Below are 17,262 nucleotides of genomic sequence, written 5' to 3'. Positions count from 1 at the left end.
ATTATGGGGACAGGGACAAAACTGGAATATGGACTGTAGGTTGGACTGAGTATTGTATCTGCATTGGATTTAGTGAGTAGGGTAACTGCATTGAGATTACGTAAGAGAACGTCCTTGTTCTTACAAAACACACACCGAGCTGTTAGCCTGGTGAGAGGACATGAAGTATGGGGCTTACTTGCTCATGCTGCAGAGGAAGTTAGTACGTGCATGGGAAGAACAGAGATGATACAGAAATGCCCCATCCATTAGCACTTTGTGCTATTCTTGCAGCTTAAAGTTTGAAAAAGTCTTCAGATAGTGTCAAATAAAACACTAAGCAAGAACAGAACAACCCCCGAACCCACCAGCCTGCACTTCCAGGCCTCCCAACTCCGGCCTGCGGGGGAGCTGCCATCCTGGCTGTTGCAAGGACCACTCCCCTCCCCTCTAGAGTGAGCCTCGCAGATAGGACCCTGACCCCCACCCTGTTAGGTTTGGTGAAGCCTGTTTATGAGCTTCATACAGGCGGAAAAGTGGAAGCCACGCCGCTTGTGTCCTTCTGTAGCTGTTTTCCACGTATCCTTCCGAATGGTGGGTGACTCGGGCTTCATCTTGTCTACTGATGCTGTACCTGCCCCCAGCAGGATGGGGGGCGTTTGCTGCATTGGGTATGGAGGTGAGGGCAAGATGGAGATGGAGTGAGGCAAGACGTGCAGGTCTGTCCCGAAGGCCCACCCACTGCCCTGTGGTTTTGCCAGAGCCCTCCCAGTCACAAGGGGTCTGGAAAGACAGGTGGGAGCCAGATGAGCAGCTCAGGGAAGTGTTAGCATTTCCGGGCGGCGGCGGGGGTCGGGGGCGGCGGGCTGAGTGCCCATCCTGAGAGGAGGGAGAGCCTGCTGGATCTCCTGGAGATGTTCTGTCTGCAGGCATGACTTTCCCCTCTCTAAAAGGGCACATGCCTGTTTGCAGGTATGTCCATGTTCAGGGCTGTCCTGAGGCTCCCAGCCCACCACCATCATGCAGCCCAGTGAGAGCTGACCATAGAATGGGCAAGGGGGCGCCCTTCCTACAGGAAGACTTGGTGGCTGGGTCTTCCCCATCTGCGCAGTCCACCCGCTTCCCAGCAGAGCCAGGGATGGGCGGGCAGGTCTGAGGAGGCCTGCCCAGAGGCTTTACTGCTTCTGAGAACATGTTGTGATTAGCCCATTAACTGAGTCCCGCTAGTGGGGCTGTCAGGACTTCCCTAGTGAATCAGGTGATCCTGTGGGCTTCTCTGGTATATTACTGTCCTCAGGCCCTCACTGTGAAGGGCCCAGGGCAAGCAGGGGTGGGGGCAGGTGTTCCAGGCCCCGGACGCCCCCTCTCCAGTCACATCCCACCCTGGGGCAGCCCCCTTCCTGATCCCCCGCCTTTGTTCGCCATCTGGCCGCACGTGTGCCAGTGCCCTGCTTGTTGGCCTCGATGTGAATGAAGTGCAGTTTGGGTCTTCCTCTGTGAGCAGCTTCTTCCACTTGGCCTCATGTTGGGAGACTGGGGTGATATGCACACGGATGGGTGTGTTCTGTTGTGTGATTTATTTCTGCCTTTTCTGGTCAGTGGAAATAGGTTTTTGTGGTTTTTTTTTTCAGTTTTTTGCCATTATAATCTCATCAGCTTTAAAAATCCTCCTGGCACCTCTGTTTGTTTGAAATATAAAACTTCTGGCTGATAAGTTGCTCAGCCCTTGGGGGCAGGGAATTGAGGTTCTGTGCTTCTGGGGGTGGAAGGAGGCACACAGGGCTGGAGCGAGGAGGGGTAGTTTCAGGATCAGTAGCAGTCTTGCCTGGAGCGACTTCCTTCTGAGGCTTTTTTTTTTGGATGACTTAGGGAATTTTTATTTCTCTCAAGCTTACTGAGTAATGCTTGTTAATTTTTAAGGCTTGGTCCGAAGTCTACCATTTTGAAAATCTGGGGATCATGTTGCATACCCATGACCACTTTGTTTCATAAATTTCAAAAGGACTCTCTAAAACATAATTTTAGGGAGCCTCATCTTGCCTGTGTAAAAAGTTAGATCCTGTGGAAGGTCCTCTGAGGCCTTGACCCTTCTTCCTGCTGACCTGGCATCGACACCAGGACCCGTCAAAACCCAGGCCTGTGTTTTGTAGGTTTGTGCGTGGGGTGGGGGGCGGATTTGCCAGGTCACACATCCTTCCACACATGTCCCTCCAGAGGAAGGCCTGGCCCCAGACTGACCCCGCACACTGGTCAGACGCCCCCAGTCGGCCGACAGCGCTGCTCTGCCAGCCCACGGCTGCCTCTGATGAACAAACTAGGCCTCAGCAGAAAGCTCCACAGAGAACAGAATTAGGACAGATAAGGAAAGGATTAAATTGGTGCTGTCAGTTCTGTTGCTGACAGCCGGCATTTTCTCTTTCTGCACCACGTGGGGGAAACTTTTGGCCCCGAGTGAGCACCAACCATGCCTCCCCCGGGCCTCTCGCTCCAGGCCCTGGGCAGCCTATTCCAGTGCCAGCGCTGCCAGCTGGGGGTCCGGGCGTGGGGAGGGGGCACAACCTGACGTGTCCCCTGAGCAGGTGGTGGTCAGCCGTGTAGACATCTCAGGAAGTGTTGGCCACGTGCCCCAGCCGTGAGTCTCGTTGGCCGCCCGTCCAGCATGCTGTCGAGGGGCTCCAGGGTGCCACTGGCTGCAGGGTCACAAGGTGATGCTGTGTCCCTTTCTCTCCCCAGATCACCAGAAGCTGGAGAGAGAGGCTCGAATCTGCCGTCTCCTGAAGCATTCCAACATTGGTGAGCGGCCCACGGTGGGGTGGGAGGTGGGGAGGGGGGGGTCCCAGCTCTACCATTACAGACAGCAGGAGGACCCTAAAGGCGTCCCTTTCCTTCCCCATTGAGGTTTCCCACCCTCAGGCCCCTGGAAACATCTCTTCCTTTTGACCCAGAGGGATTCCTGCACAGACTTTGGGGCAGCCCCCTCAAGGCCGGGTTCCTCCTGGATGTGTCCCTGCCCATCACTCTGTAACTCTGTGCCAAGATCCTGGTGATAACACACAGGAGCCTAACATTCTGACGCTTCAGAAAAGCAATGTGATGGCCTGATTACAGGGAAAAAAGTTTGGAAACCAAAGACCACAGCCAGCCCAGCCCCAGCCTGAGCTCTGAGGTCTGAGGTCTGAGGACCGAGGTCTGATTCTGGAGGACCTCTGCTCTCCCCAAGCCCAGGGCTCTTGGAACTGCTGTCTGGGGTGGGGATCAGCTGCCCTGGGGGCCCGCGGAGTTCCCGGAACCCGCATGTTGGCCTCAGGGAATGTGCTGCCCTGCCTGCGTTAGGTCCCTTCTTTCTGCAACCTCCAGACTAAGTACAGACTCAGCCTAGACATGGTCACAGGAGCTGCTGGGACCCCAGACCCCGGAAGTCGGTGCAGGTTTCCTGGGGCCTGTCAGCTTCTGCCCACCCGCCTCAGCTGTGAGGGGCCCCTTGACCCCACAGCACAGCTGCCTGTCCTTCTTCACTTCTCATCCCTATAGGGACTTCTGAGGAGCCCAGGACCCAGACCTTGCCCACACTGGGAGGTAGCCAGGAGACACAGAGGGGACGGTGGGCCTGTGGCCTCAGAGGCACCCAGGGAACTTGTCAGGGTGGATTCCTGGGCCCTCTCACCCATGTTTGACTCAGGCACCGGGATGGTTCCCAGGACTCTATTTCAAGGGGTGCCAGGCTGTGCTGAGCAGCCGTGTCCATGCCACTCCCAGACCAGGGCCTCGGCCACAGGGAGGGACCCTGGGAAGAGCTGAGAGGGCTCCCCTGGGAAGCAGGGCATAAGCTGTGAAGGCCCTCGTTTCCGAGGCAGTGTTCAGAGGTTTGGAGCTCAGAAACCTGGATTCAGGTCCCGCCTCCCCCCCAGAGAAGCTGTAGCAATCACTGAACTGCTCAGAGCCCCAGTCTTCTTGTTCGTGGACTGGGAGTGTTTCACAAGTGTGTCAGTGGTCCAGGCTTAACAACAAATCACCCCAAAACTCAACCAACAGGCACTGATTTTCTCCATTTCTGTGGATTCAAGAGCAGTTCAGCTGAGTGATTGAGGCTGCCACACATTTTACGGGATCAATGTTTTTGTTCAATACTTACTATGACGTTTAAGACAGCAACAGCAGGGTAGGATTCTCTTGAGTCCGGGGGTCTGGGGCAGCTGGGCAGGTGGCCTGGCTCTGAGCCAGCCATGCTCAGGGCTCCAGAGACAGACAGACAGAGACAGAGAGGGTGACAGAAAGTGAGAGAGACACACAGAAAGAAAAGGACAGAGAAGCAGAGCCAGAGCCAGAGGGAAACAGAGAGAGACACATAGAGAGACGGAGAAAGAAAGAAAAAGACAGAGATAAAGACGGAGACAGAGAGATGGTGAGGGAAGGAGAACAAGCAAGAGAGTGCCTCCCAATTGTGTCAAAATATACAGAACAATATTTATCAGTTTAACTAGTGTTAAGTGTACAGTTCTGTGGCGTTACGTACATTCACATGTTATGTAACCATCGCCCTTATCTGTACTCAAAACTTTTTTCATCATCGCCAGTGGAAACTCTGCATCTGTTAACACTGGCCCCCACCCGCACCGCCAGGCCCTGCCACCCACCATTCTGCTTTCTGTCTATGAATTCGACACCCTAGGAGCCTCATCAATGGGACCCTACCGTGTTTGTCTTTCAGGGACCGGTTTATTTTACTCAGCCTAACGTCCTCAGGCCTCATCCTTGTTGTAGTAGGTGTCAGAGTTCCCTTCCTTTTAAAGCTGAATAATATGCGCTGTGTCTGTGTCTCACATTGTGCTTATCCACTCATCCGTCAGTGGACACTCGGCCTTTTTCTTGTGCTTATCCACTCATCCGTCAGTGGACACGGCCTTTTCCTGCCTGTTGGCTATTGTGAGTAACGATGCCATGAACATGGGTGTACAAGTCTCTTTCTGGATCTCTGCTTTCAGTCCTTTGAGGGTAAACCTCGCAGTGGAACGGCTAGACCATGTGGTGCTTCTGTGTTTAACTTCTGGAGGAAGCACCATGCCTTCTGATGGTTTGGTCAGGAAGCGGTGATGCCGCCGCCTTGCCTTATTCTGTTTGTTTGAAGGAGCCCAGCTCTCCTCTTAAAGGAGGCTCATCAGAGGATGTGAATGCCCCTCATAGCCAACACGGTAGCACACGGTGTCTCCTGGCTGCTGGCTGGGCTGTTTGATCAGGAGCGGGTACCCAGAATCAGGCCCCCAGGGAGCAGCCCACAGGCAGAGCCGCACCACTCTTGGGGCTTTAGTTCCTGTGCAGAGACAAGCAGGTACCTGGGCAGAGGAGACAGGTGAGGGCTGCCTTGGCATAGTGTCCTGTGTGGGTACACTGTGGGGACTGGGCAGCCCCACTGCAGCATGTGGGTCCCCAGGAAGCAGGCCAGGGTATCCAGGATGGACATGAGCTCCAAGGCCTCACTGTGGGTTGTGCCCTCCACACACATGTCCGTGTTGTACCCGACTGTCCGTGAGGTCGGCCCCCTCCACCTGGGGTCTCTGGAATTCCTATTCAGTGCATATTTCCCATTGCTGGTGGGTGCCTGGAGTGGAGACTTAGCCAAGGGCAAGGCTTCCTCCACTCTCACCTCAGTGGTGGGCCGTGGCCACCCTGAGAGGTTGCCACTCAGCAGGTGAGCGTGTCCCAAGCTTCCCTCCCTGCCCCTGGAGCTGTGGGTGACAGAATAAGCAGAGCCCATGGTAGGCAGAACCATCTACAGCCTTTTAAAATGGGCCCCATCAGGAGTGAGTGGAGCCATCAGCCTTGACTCTGAGGAGGGCAGCCCTCAGCCTCCTTCCAGCCTCCCCTCTGCACACTGACCCTCTCTCTCCTGGGCCTGGCTTATGGATGGCAAATTCCCACCTCCTGGTTTCCAGGGCTGGAACTGCCCTCCCTTGCAGGATAGTCCATCTAGGAGCTGGGCAGGTGGGCACCAGGGAGTACGATGGCCCTGGGAGGACTTCCTGCCAAGATGAGGCGGCCAGTGCAGGAGTGGAGGGTAAAAGGTCTCCAGTCTCTGACAGCTCAGGACCCATGCTGCCATCCACAGCCCTTCCCTCCCAAAGCTGATCATATGATAGGTCCTGGGGTCCTTCCTCCTGTTGCAGTATTGCAGTCCATGGAAGGGTTCGAGGGGCAGTTTGGGAGGGGCAGGAGGTCCGTGTGGCCCCTGGAGGAGCAAGCCCCACCGTGGGAGGCTTGTCCCGGGGCTCCTGACACCCCCTTGTGGCTGTTGGTGTCCCCCAGCCCCTTGCTCCCAGGCTGGACTCTCAGGAACTACCTGGACTCTAGTTGCAGCCACTGTATGTCACCCGCAGTGTTATTTACTTACTGTTTTTACTTAAATAGATTCTGTGACAATTCCGTCTTTTACTTAGCCCCGTCTGTGAAATCACAGGTCTGTTGTGCTAGGTGGGTGTTCTTCTAAACCATTAAAGTAGTACATAACTATTTTTTAAATGTTAAAAATGTTTAAGTGAAAAAAAGGGAGAGTGTGTGCACATGGCCTTGACTTTCAGGCTGAGGGTCCTGCCAGCCCCTTCTTACCTGCTCCAAGGGGGCAGGGCCTGAGGGCAGGGGTGGCCTCCACAGCGGGGGAGGAGGGGAAGTTCATCAGGACCCCAGATTTATTGACCCCTGGACTCCCCTGGGGAAGGAGGATTCCCCGGCATGAGAAGAGAAAAGGGTCCCCCTAGGAGTGTCCCCCTGGGGGTGCTGTCTGCAGGCCTGGCAGGGTGGTAGAGGCAGACCCCTCCACTCCCTTCCCCCTTCCACCCTGGGCCCATCTCTGCTTGGAGTTCCAGGGGAAGCGGCTGGGGGCAGGGGAGGCTGCTCAGAGGGGCTGCCCTGCTGGGCCCCACCAGAAAGGAGTTGGCGGGAGGAGAGTTTCACTCAGTGATTTTGCAGGAGAGTCCTGGAGGAGGGCGCAGTGAGCCGGCGGTCTGTTGTATGTTAGGAAAGTGCAGACCCGCCTGGTAGAGTTGAGGTCTGGGTGGGAGTGAGAGGGTGCCAGGCGTTGGCCCCGGGATCTGGATCAGATGAAGCTGGATAGCGGCCCCTTGAGCAGAGAGATCCAGAGCGAGCAGTGGATAGGGGAGATGGTGAGAGAAGCAGGGTGTGAGAGGAGGTGCCCCCTGGAGCCACCCATGCACTTTATCCTTAGTGACCAGGTGCCCTGCCTTCTGGGAGTGAGTGAGACCTGCTCCCTGAGCCAGGCTTTGCCTGAGGTTGGGGCCATTGTAGCCAGATTGGGGTTCCTGATGTGAGGACCCTGCTGGCGGGCCCTTAGGAAGTCCAGAGCTGGAGAAGAAAGGCTGCCGACAGCCAGCTAGAAACCAGAGCAGCTTGAGGGCATGAGGAAGGGACCTGTGGGGCCTGGGATAAGCCTACTCTTCACTCTTCCAGCTCCCACAGCCCCGTCCATCGTGGCGGAGAGCAAGACTTCCGGGAGACCCAGGGAGCAGAGGGCCCAAGCGGGAGCTCTGTCCACACCGCTGCTCAGCGTTGTGTGAACTGTGTGGCCTTCAGCCAGTCACTGCCCTCTCTGTGCACCAGCTGCTGCATCTGTAACCTCTCAGGATGATTGGGGTGGTTACTGATGGGCACACTGAAGGTTTCTGATACAGAAGGCAGGATCTATCACCCCCGGGAAGCGTCTAAAGTTTCCTAGAAATACCTGCCGTTTAGTGCCGGGCATATCTCCAGCTTAGGGAAAAGGAGGCCTTGGAGTTGTGTTCTTTGTGCTGAAATCTTCCTCACTCATTGCCTCATTCATTCATTCGTCCACTCCTATCCAGCACAGCTCTGGCCAGGCCTTGTTCCAGGCTCAGGAGATGGGGGAAACGAACTAAAGCAGAGAGGGCGTGCGTGGCCGTGGCACCATCCTGCTGACCCTGCAGGATCTGGAGTGGGAAATCAGGGTCTGACTCTTCGGCAGTGATGCTATACTGGGCCCCGGGCAGGTGGTTCTCCACCAGGGGTCCCTGCCGCCTCAGCCTATCCTGACGGGCTGGCAGTGGAGCCCTCAGCCCTCCTCTCCCATGAAGTCCCTGAGCGGCTCCTTTCCAGTCCTGGAGGTGTGGGCCTTCGTCCCCACCCCGCCCCCTCCTGCGGCTCTCTGCTGCATTTGGGAGCAGGGGACCTGGCCAGGGACTGAGAGGGGACTGGGTCTCCCTCCTGCAAAGGAAAGGAAAAGAAAGGAAAGACCAGACCCTCGAGGCCGTTGAATGCTGGCTTGGGGCCAGTTGGCCTGAAGGGCCCACGGCTTACCCCTCAGACTCTGCCTGCGGTGCCCACCTGGGCTCTCCCCAGCCTGAACTGTGTGAAGCCACAGGCCCTTGGTGTGGTGCACCCTCCTTGGAGGGTTGTGCTGCTGGCTGTGGGCCTGTGAGTGTCTGGGCAGCATGGGTGGGCCCCGGGCTGTTGCCCCTGCTCATGGCCTCTCCTGTTCCCACAGTGCGCCTCCATGACAGCATCTCCGAGGAAGGTTTCCACTACCTGGTCTTCGATCTGTAAGTGCCGGAGCCCAGGGACACGGGCTCTCGTCCGCTCCCAGCGCTGGGCCTGGGCTGGGCCCCTCGTAGCCCTGGTAGACAGCCCCCCGACTCCTGGGTCACCTCACCCACCAGCTTACCTTGTTGGTAGACAGCCCCCCGACTCCTGGGTCACCTCACCCACCAGCTTACCTCGTTGGTAGACAGCCCCCCGACTCCTGGGTCACCTCACCCACCAGCTTGCCTCGTTGGTTTGTTGGCTTTGCACTGGTGTATGGAATCCCCCAGGGATGGGATTGCCCAGCTGGGCCCCTTCCCGACTACCCAGAACAGGGTGTGCTGGAGGCCAAGGCAGGGGAAGGAGGGAGGGAAGGATCCCGGAGGAATGGTCTGGCCCTCGGTCTTCTGCTACCTTCCTTGGTGTTCTCATCACTGCTGCACTGGGGCCCACGGGCTGGCATGAGTGTATGCTTGGGTGCATAAGACTGCCTGTGTGTTTGTGATTGTGTGTGTGCATTCATATATGTTGATGAGCAGGCATCTGTGGGGGCATGTGCATGAGTGGGTTTCAGTGTGTGCATGTGTGTGTGATTGTATGAACACATGTACATGTGTGATTTGTGTGTGAATGTGTGTGTGTTGGTGTGGACATGTGGGGTGTGAACATACACAAGTGTGCATGGGTGTATGTTGGCGTCAGCATGTAAGAGTGTGTGTATGATTGCCTAAAGTGTGAGTGTGCAGATGATTTGTGGGGGAATGTACCTGTTTGCGTGCGTGTCCACGGGTGCATGTGTGCACATGCACGTGGCTTGTGGGTGTGTATGTGCATGTGTGTGTACATGCGTATGATCTGTGGGGGGTGTGTGTGCATATATATCCACTCTCACAAATCATACATGCACGTGTGTGCACATTTGCATGTGTTCTTTGTGGGGGTGGGTGTAGATGGTGGATGTGTGATTCGTTCAGTGTGTACATGGGTGTATATGTGCACACATGTGTGTGTGAGCCGTGCTGAGTGAAAGCGTCTGGGGCCCCTGCCTCCTCTCACTTCCTGCTGGATTTAGAAGCAGTGATCTCATCACCTCACTCCCCGACAGCTCCGGCTGAGCGGGGCTCTATTTAGCTGTCCTGAGTCAGCGTGACTCGGGACCCTGCGGTGGCCAGCAGTCGTAGTTTGGGGTGGCTCCGTGTGGCCTCTGGGAAGCCCAGCCCGGGGGCCCTGGCCACGGGGACAGGGTGTGTCCTGAAGGGACCTCCTCCCTCAAATGACAGATGCCTGGGCCATGGGGTGTGGAGGCCCGAGGAATGAACCTCTGGCCTACTTGGGGTCCTCTGGTCAGGAGATGCTTGAACTGTCCCCCACAGTCCCCCGTGTCCCACCAGACACCACTTTGAGACACCAGCCAGGTGACCAGGCTGACCTGTGATACAACTGCCTGTGCTGGGCCAGGGCGGTGCCCTGAAGGTTCTGTTTCATGGACCCTTTGCTGTCACCCCCGTGGGTCCCCAGACCCAAAAGCTCCACCAGCTTTTTTCCAGGAAATATAGAGGCCCCGGGCTGGAGGGTGGCCAAGTCCAGGCCCCTGGTAGCAGACAGGAGGGTGTGTGGGCTTCAGGAGCAGAAGAAGGGGAGAGAATGATGTGTATGGAGGTGCGCGTGTGTGTCCATGTATGCACACCCATGCAAGCGCATGCACGAGTGTGGGAGCGCCTTGACTCTCCTGCAATAGGCTCAAGCAATAGGCAGGTGTGGGAAAGGCTGAGGGGGGCTGGTGAGAGGAAACTGGTGGGTATGTTTGGAGCAGTTGGGAGGAGGGAGGCCTTGGGCTTTGCACATCCTCCCCACAAACCACTGTGGCCCTCAGGCCTGTTGAAGCTGCCTCTTTGGGGCATCCAGGACACCGCTAGGCCTCAGGCAGTTGTTTGGTAGGGGCAGGAGGGCCTGCACAGAGTAGGGGGCTGTGGAGGGAGAGGGGAGGAGTGGAAGCGTAGAGATGCTGCCAGGCCCTGCCACTCCCACGCCCAGCCCCACGCAGCCTTCCTGTGCCACACTGTGGACCCTCTGGGACTCTGTGGCCCCAGAATTGGGGAGAAGTGTCTGGCCTGAGTTGGCATCACCTTCAGGAGACCCCTGGACCTAGGCGACTTGGGGGGGCTCTGTGGATTCGGGGACTGACAGATTTCCCCACTCTCCATGCCTCAGAATGTCACGTGGTCTTGGAGATCAGGCCTGGGGACAGAGGAAGGGGCTCCCCTGGAGGCTGTGGCTGCAGCCCAGAATTGGCCATGCTGAGTGGCTGGGATCTGAGGAAAGGGAGAATGCTGGTTTCCAGACCATGCCCTTCCTGGCCAGCTTGAGACGGTAGCCCCCCGCTCCCCCCAACCAACTCCCCGCCCTGCAACCCTGGACCACAAGGCCCCTGACGCTCGTCAGCACAGCTGGAGCCTCCTGTGGATGTGGGGACCCAGAAGTCTTGTCCCTGGCTCAGAGCAGGACCTACTGGGCTGGGGGGCTCCCCATGCCCCTGTTGCAGCCCTGGTCAGTACCTGTGGCCTTTTCCTCTCTGCCCTGTGCTTGGACTTGGGGCCTGCAGATCCTGACCTGTGAATTGTGGGTGCAGAAAAATAAACAGCGAGTCCTCTTCTTCTGGGCTGGACCTAGTACTCCATCCTCCTGCTCCACACACATACATGTACACATGGATACACAAGCACACACAGACACATGAGGCTCTGCTTCCTTGGACAGTCACCTGCTCTGAGCCTTGTTGTTGTTCAGTCACTTAGTCGTGTCCGACTCTTTGCGACCCATGAACTGCAGCACGCCACCCTCCTCTGTCCTCCACTGTCTCCCAGAGTTTGCTCAAATACATGTCTGTTGAGTAGATGATGCTACCTAACCATCTCATCCTCTGCCCTTCTCCTTTTGCCTTCAATCTTTCCATCATCAGGGTCTGAGCTTTAGTCTCCTCCAATGGCAAAGTGGAACCCTAAAAATTCCTCACTACTGGGGTAGTTGGCCCCAGGATCTGAGGGCCAGCATCTAGCCTCCAGCAGGGGCATTCTAGCACTCACTGCATCCTCAGTTTTGTGTTTCTCTAAGAGACAGCCTGCCCACGCCAGGGCCACTATTCAGCAGTGCCCACACCTGTGGTCACCGTGGACCAGCCTGGCCCTGAGTGCTGGGCATAAAACAAGGCCAACCCAAGCCCCAGCTCCCAAGAATGAGTGGGAACTGAGATGCAAGTGGGGAGATCCCAACATGTGGGGCCAGCACAGCTGGAGGCGGTGTGGAAGGAGGGTGTGTTTGCAGAGGGTGTGTCCCTTGGTGTCCCCACAGGACACGGGAGGGAGACTCTAGACCTTGCAGGCGTAGAAAAGCTCTAGATGGACCTTCTGGTGGACTTGGAGCTGGCCAAGTGGGATGAGGAGCTTGGACAGACCCAGGGATTGAGCTTTCCTGCTCCCCTGTGTATCCAACCTTGGCCACTGCTTTTCGCCTTGCTGTCCACACCCACATTCTCAGCCAGGGGATCCTGAGTGGCTGGGATCCCTGCTCGGTTCCCTGAGGCTCTCCAGGCAATGGTTTCTGCCCTGGGCAGGGGGGTCCATCCTGACCTTTGGACCTGAAGGCTGCTTCCTGGGCAGGGGACAACCGGCAAGAGAGTGTGTGGATGGAGGTCCTACTCTCTTTCTGGAGATGGGACTTTGAACGCCTCGTGACCTCACCCACCGGGTCACGAGGCGTGACCGACACCCACTGTCTCTTCTGGCCCCTCCGCCCTGTTCGGGGGCCGCATCGCTGGCCTTGGGGGGTTCGAGGAGGGTCAGCCAGTTTTCCTCAGGCCTGGAATTAGTCACAAAGCCTGGGTAACAGTGCAGAGGCCTAGAACAGACTCCTGCTGGGCTGCCCACTCTGAGAAAGTCACTGAGATCATTGAGGCTCGGTTTTCTGAGCTTAAGAGACCAGTGTCATGGAGAGGGGAATGTCAGTCCTGAGTAAATCTGGAGATGGAGGTGCTGGTGGTGCTGGGGATGTGGAGGTGAGGGCAGTGGAGATAGATGGTGGTGGTGATGATGAGCACGGGGTGGAGGTGATGGTGGTGGGGGTGAGGGTGGTGATGGTGATGGAGGGGCCCTCTCTGCTCTTCTCACAGGGTCACTGGTGGGGAGCTCTTTGAGGACATTGTGGCGAGAGAGTACTACAGTGAGGCGGACGCCAGGTGGGTGTAAAGCCCTCACATGCTTCCTCCCCGTCTTCTCCTGCCTGGCTCTCCCTCCCTAAGCCTTGCTCCTCCTCTGGCCCCCATCTTCTCTCGTGCTCTTTGTCCCTGACATGGTCCAGGGAGATGGTCAGCTGGGCGAAAGCCCTGCTCGGAGCCCTCTGGGGAGGTTCTAGGGTCAGGGTGGGGGCCAGCAGCTCGCGTGTCCCAAGTCAGAGAGGGCCCAAGCCTGCGCCAGGGTGGGAACTGACCCACAGAGGGGCTCTCCTTGGGGTGGCTGGTGGTGGGAGAGCGGACGGAGAGTGGTGGTGGGCCTCCTCTTGCCCCTCTAGGATGTCTGACCAAGGCCTTCCCTGTGGAGACTCACAGTTTCCAAATGCTTTTGCCCAAGACAGGCCAGGAACCCCTTTCTGTGATATCCTCCCAAGGTTACCTTGGAGGCAGAAAGGGAAGGCCATGGGGGCCTGGGCTGGTGGGAAAGGTGCCCACTGGCCCTCCTTCCTGGGCTCCCTGAGGGGCAGTGAGCAGGAAGCCAGGGCCTGAGGTGGGAGGTGAAGGGACTTTATCAGCCCTCACGGGGGAGTTGAAGGGGACTGACGTTTTCAGACATGCTGTCTGCAGCGAGGCTGCTGGGGCTTTAATGAATATGTATTGCCTTTCTAATCAATATTATTTTAACAAGTAGCTATTTGTGACTGGCTTGTGCACCCCCAGACGACCTTGCCTGTCAGTGACAGCCTGAGTCCCCTTGAGAGGGTGGGAGTGGTTCTGGTGTCACCCAGGCCCCTACCTGGGCAGCATGAGGCCAGGGGCCTGGCGGGTGTTGGGTGGGGTGTTGGGGTCTGTCGTGGGGTGGAGTGGCCAGTCGGGGCTCTGGCTCCCGAGGGTACATGGGCACTGGCTGCTTTCCTGAGGCTCCTTGAAGAAGGGCGTTCACTTTTCATGATAGCCTGGGAATGGCTTGGGGCAGAACCCAGACAAGGAGGGCTGCCTTCCGGTTCTGCCTCCGGTGCCCCCCGGTTGCCTTGGGGGTGCGGGAGGGCTTACCTTAGCTGTTCTCTTTTCCCCCTCCTGGAGCATCCTACCAGGGCTCCTTTGTCCTCAGTGCCCACCACGGAGCACGGCCTGGGGCCTGGCACCTTCCTGCACTCTGTTGGGGACGGTCTCGCTGGAGAGGGAATGTGACCCACAGCGGAGCCTTGCTTTTGGCTGGGAGGCCCCCGTGCCCACCTCTACCCCCGCACTCCACGTCCCCCAGCCCCCCAACACCTTGTCCTTGGATCTCCACCCTTGCTCACTCTCACCTCCTGGCCTCATATACTCCAGTGCCCCCGCTTCCGCCCCACCCCACCCCTCCAATTCTCTGGCTCCCTCCCGCCCGTCCAGGGTGGCAGGGATCTGGATCTTCCTCCCTGGGCCTCTGTTGTGGAGGCTTCTCTGGAGTTTGGGTCCCCCGCCACCAACAAATGCTCAGTTTCCTTGGCTCCACCTTGCTGGTAGCCAGACTATGAGGAAGAGGGTGAGAGGCAGCCGCTCTTGGGGATCTCTCCCAGCCAGCCCCACGCATTAAACCCGTATGTCTGGCTGTGGTTTTTGCTGGGAATCCTGGCCCCTGGAACTGTGTGTTTGACCTTTGTGTTGGTGCTTAGCTTATAGGCAGGAGGGTCTGAGAGAGTGATGTGGATACCCATGTGGGTGGTCACCAATGGGCATCACTAGGAGCTCTGGCAGAAAGCGGGGGTAAAGGCTTTCTCCCACTCTGGGAGGGTGTTTCCCTTGGGGACCTCCTCTGAAAGGGATCTGGGCTGTGTTGAAACTGGAGCCCTAGACACCTGGCCAGGGTGGTGGGCACCTCCCTAACCACGATGCAGTCTGGCCCCCATCTAGCACACCCACCCCCTTCCAGGGCCCTGTCTGGGGCCATGCTGCTCAGAGCTGAGCATCTGATGAATTCCTGAAGAGTCACATCTCTAGAGGAAGAGGACGCAAGGCAGGAGTAGCTTTTCGGAATGCTTTTCTGACCAAGAAGGCTGGAGAGTCCTTTGAAGAGAAAGTGGAATCTTTATTTTGGAGTTTGTGGGGAAAATGAGGGGTCTTTTTTTCAAACCTGGGAAAGCAAAGTTCAAATCCATTTTTAAAAAACCCTGAAAACAGTATGGTTCATGAGAGGTGCTTGGGGTGTGTGTGTGAGAATGCTGGCTGATCCTGGAGGAGGAGCGGGAGGACAGAAGGAGAGGGATAAGGAGGAAGAGGAAGGGAGGGGAAGGATTATATCCCAGGTAACAGCAGAGCCTGGAACCAGGAGAATAATGTCCAGGACCGGCCAGCATCTGGAATGACACTGGGGAGCAATTCTGACCACAAAGTGACTTTCTAAACTGTTCCATTTGAAAGGAGTCCTCATGAGGATGATGGTATAATGTGAATGCAAGGCAGAAGGGACCTTGTGACGGGCCAGTCAGTCTCATGTTCCCCAAGGCCCTGGTCTCAGACTGGAGACCAGGGTGGGAGCAGGCTGAGAAGGGCGCCAGGAGCTGTCTCCAGGGGTCCCTGGAGGGTGGGCTGCCCGGAATGGGGTGCTCTCCAGGCACATGAAAGTCCCATCTACCTGCTGGCTGTGGAGGCCACTTGCCCGATGGTCCCAGAGATGCTGTGAAGAAAAGACTTGGGAGACAGGCCAGGGCTGCCACATTGGCTCTGAGAAGGGGCATACCCGCACAGTTTTCTCTGGGGTGGGGCTTGCAGGATGGGTGGACAGGGCTGTGTCAGAACTGTAGGGCTTGATTTCAGCAGCCGGGCTGAGTCCCAGGATGTCCGGGGAGAGATGCAGACTGGTGCTGGCTCAGCAGGTGTAGTCACCCCATCCTGGCACGAGTTTGGAGCCCTGAATCCTCAGGAGGGGATGTGGAGGAGGACAGAGGGCACTGCCCACCCACATCTGAGCTGATGTATCAGTTGGTGCTGCAGCAGGTGCCTCCCGGGTCCAAGAAACCTTCCTGCAAGGCCGAGGACACAATGAGAGGAGAGAACTAACATGCCTCTGCGGTCACGGAGGCCACAGTCCAGTGCCCAGAGTGCAGGGCCGCCACGTGACTGCAGTGGGGATGACGTGGGAGCCCCGAGCTCACTCCACATAGAGGGAGGTCTAGAGAGTGTCCTGAGGTTGAGAGCGGAGGCAAGGTCATGAGGGTGAAGAAAGAAGGTGGGATTGACCCAAAGCTAACATCAAGACTTGCAGGGGTCTCAGCAGGCCTGAGGTTGGAGCCAGGTCATTCCAGGGCTTTCAGGGAGTGGCCAGTGGCCCAGGGGACTCCAGCCTGTGGCTGTGAGGACTGCTGATGGTGTGGAGGAAGGCTTGGGGTTCCACATGGCTGGCAGGGAACACAGCTCAGGTGAACAACCCCCAGGGGCAGAACCAGGGTCTGGCCACAGCAACACAGGCAGGGGCTGGTCGACCTGAGGGTCCCTGAACCCCTGGGTGGGGTGGGATGCTGCAGTGAGCAGGTGGTCCAGAGACTCAGGGCTGAGCTCCAGGAGGATGCAGTGATGTCCCAGCATGGCTCCTCAGGGCTCAGATTCCCAGGAACTGGGAAAGCCAGTGCCCCATGCCCCGGGGCCCTGGCTCAGTGGCCTCAACTGCAAGTGCTGGGGCTTCCTGTGGCCTCTGCCTCCACCCAGTGGCTTGTCCTGACCCCAGAGGAGCTCCCCAGACCTCAAGGCTGAGTTCTGCCCACGACGAAAGAGGCCCCTGATGGGGCAGCCTGGAGGGGCTGAGCCCATGTCTACAGTCTCAGGAGGGCTGGTAGTGGCTGGATATGGAGCTGGGGATACAGGGATGAGGGTGAGAACCACAAAAGACCAAGGCTGGCAGATGAGAGCATGGTGGGAGGGACAGAAGCAGGGAGGGAGGCCCTGGGAGCAGGTGGGACAGGAGAGCTCAAGGGCTTGGGGCGGGGGTGGGGTTTCCAGCCCTTAGAGGCATCTAAGGGGAGGGGCTGCTGGGGAACTGTTACCCACAGGTTTGGGCCTAGCTCCTTCTGATCCCATAAACCTCAGGAAATCCATCATCACTAGGACTCTGAGGTCTAGGTTTCCTCAGGGTGGACACTCAGGTTACTTTTCTAGCAGGTGGAGACCACCTGCTCTGTGGTCAGAGCTGTTTGAGAACATGGGCCGGTTTCTTGTCCCTTCTCCTGGTTTCTCGTCCCTTCTCTGAGTTTGCTGTTAGGAAAACAAAGTCCATCCCTCCAGCTGACCTTCAGTCACCTCCCCGGTCTAGCCGCGGCAGGAGCAGTCCCGCCTGTGCCTCCCTCGCCCCCACCAGAGGGGCTGGGGCCAAGACCCCAGGGATGGGCTATGGCAGCCTGTGGCATGCCTGTCTCTGGTGGCTGGTAATGCTCCAGGGGCGCTGTGGAATTCCAGGGGTCTGTGCCTGGCGCTGGGGGCAGCTGGATACTTCCCAACCACCTAGAGGAGGCAGGTGCAGGTCACCAGGGCTGGGGGCATCT

General features: G+C 57.6%; 1 protein-coding gene across 15 annotated transcripts in view; it reads left to right on the top strand.

Annotated features, from left to right (window-relative positions):
- The window catches only part of CAMK2B (calcium/calmodulin dependent protein kinase II beta), a 92,315-nt gene that overhangs the window by 48,207 nt on the left and 26,846 nt on the right, over positions 1-17,262 (top strand). For all 15 annotated transcript variants that reach the window (XM_027539238.1, XM_027539235.1, XM_027539240.1 and 12 more), the window contains 3 exons: positions 2,713-2,772; positions 8,489-8,543; positions 12,689-12,754. In XM_027539238.1, the coding sequence (XP_027395039.1) occupies positions 2,713-2,772; positions 8,489-8,543; positions 12,689-12,754 (181 nt within the window). The remainder of the gene's footprint in view (positions 1-2,712; positions 2,773-8,488; positions 8,544-12,688; positions 12,755-17,262) is intronic.

This window comes from Bos indicus x Bos taurus, chromosome 4, assembly GCF_003369695.1.
Source record: "Bos indicus x Bos taurus breed Angus x Brahman F1 hybrid chromosome 4, Bos_hybrid_MaternalHap_v2.0, whole genome shotgun sequence".
Classification (NCBI taxonomy): domain Eukaryota; kingdom Metazoa; phylum Chordata; class Mammalia; order Artiodactyla; family Bovidae; genus Bos; species Bos indicus x Bos taurus.
Note: the sequence above shows the minus strand (reverse complement) of the source record. Positions and strands in the feature narration are given on the sequence as shown.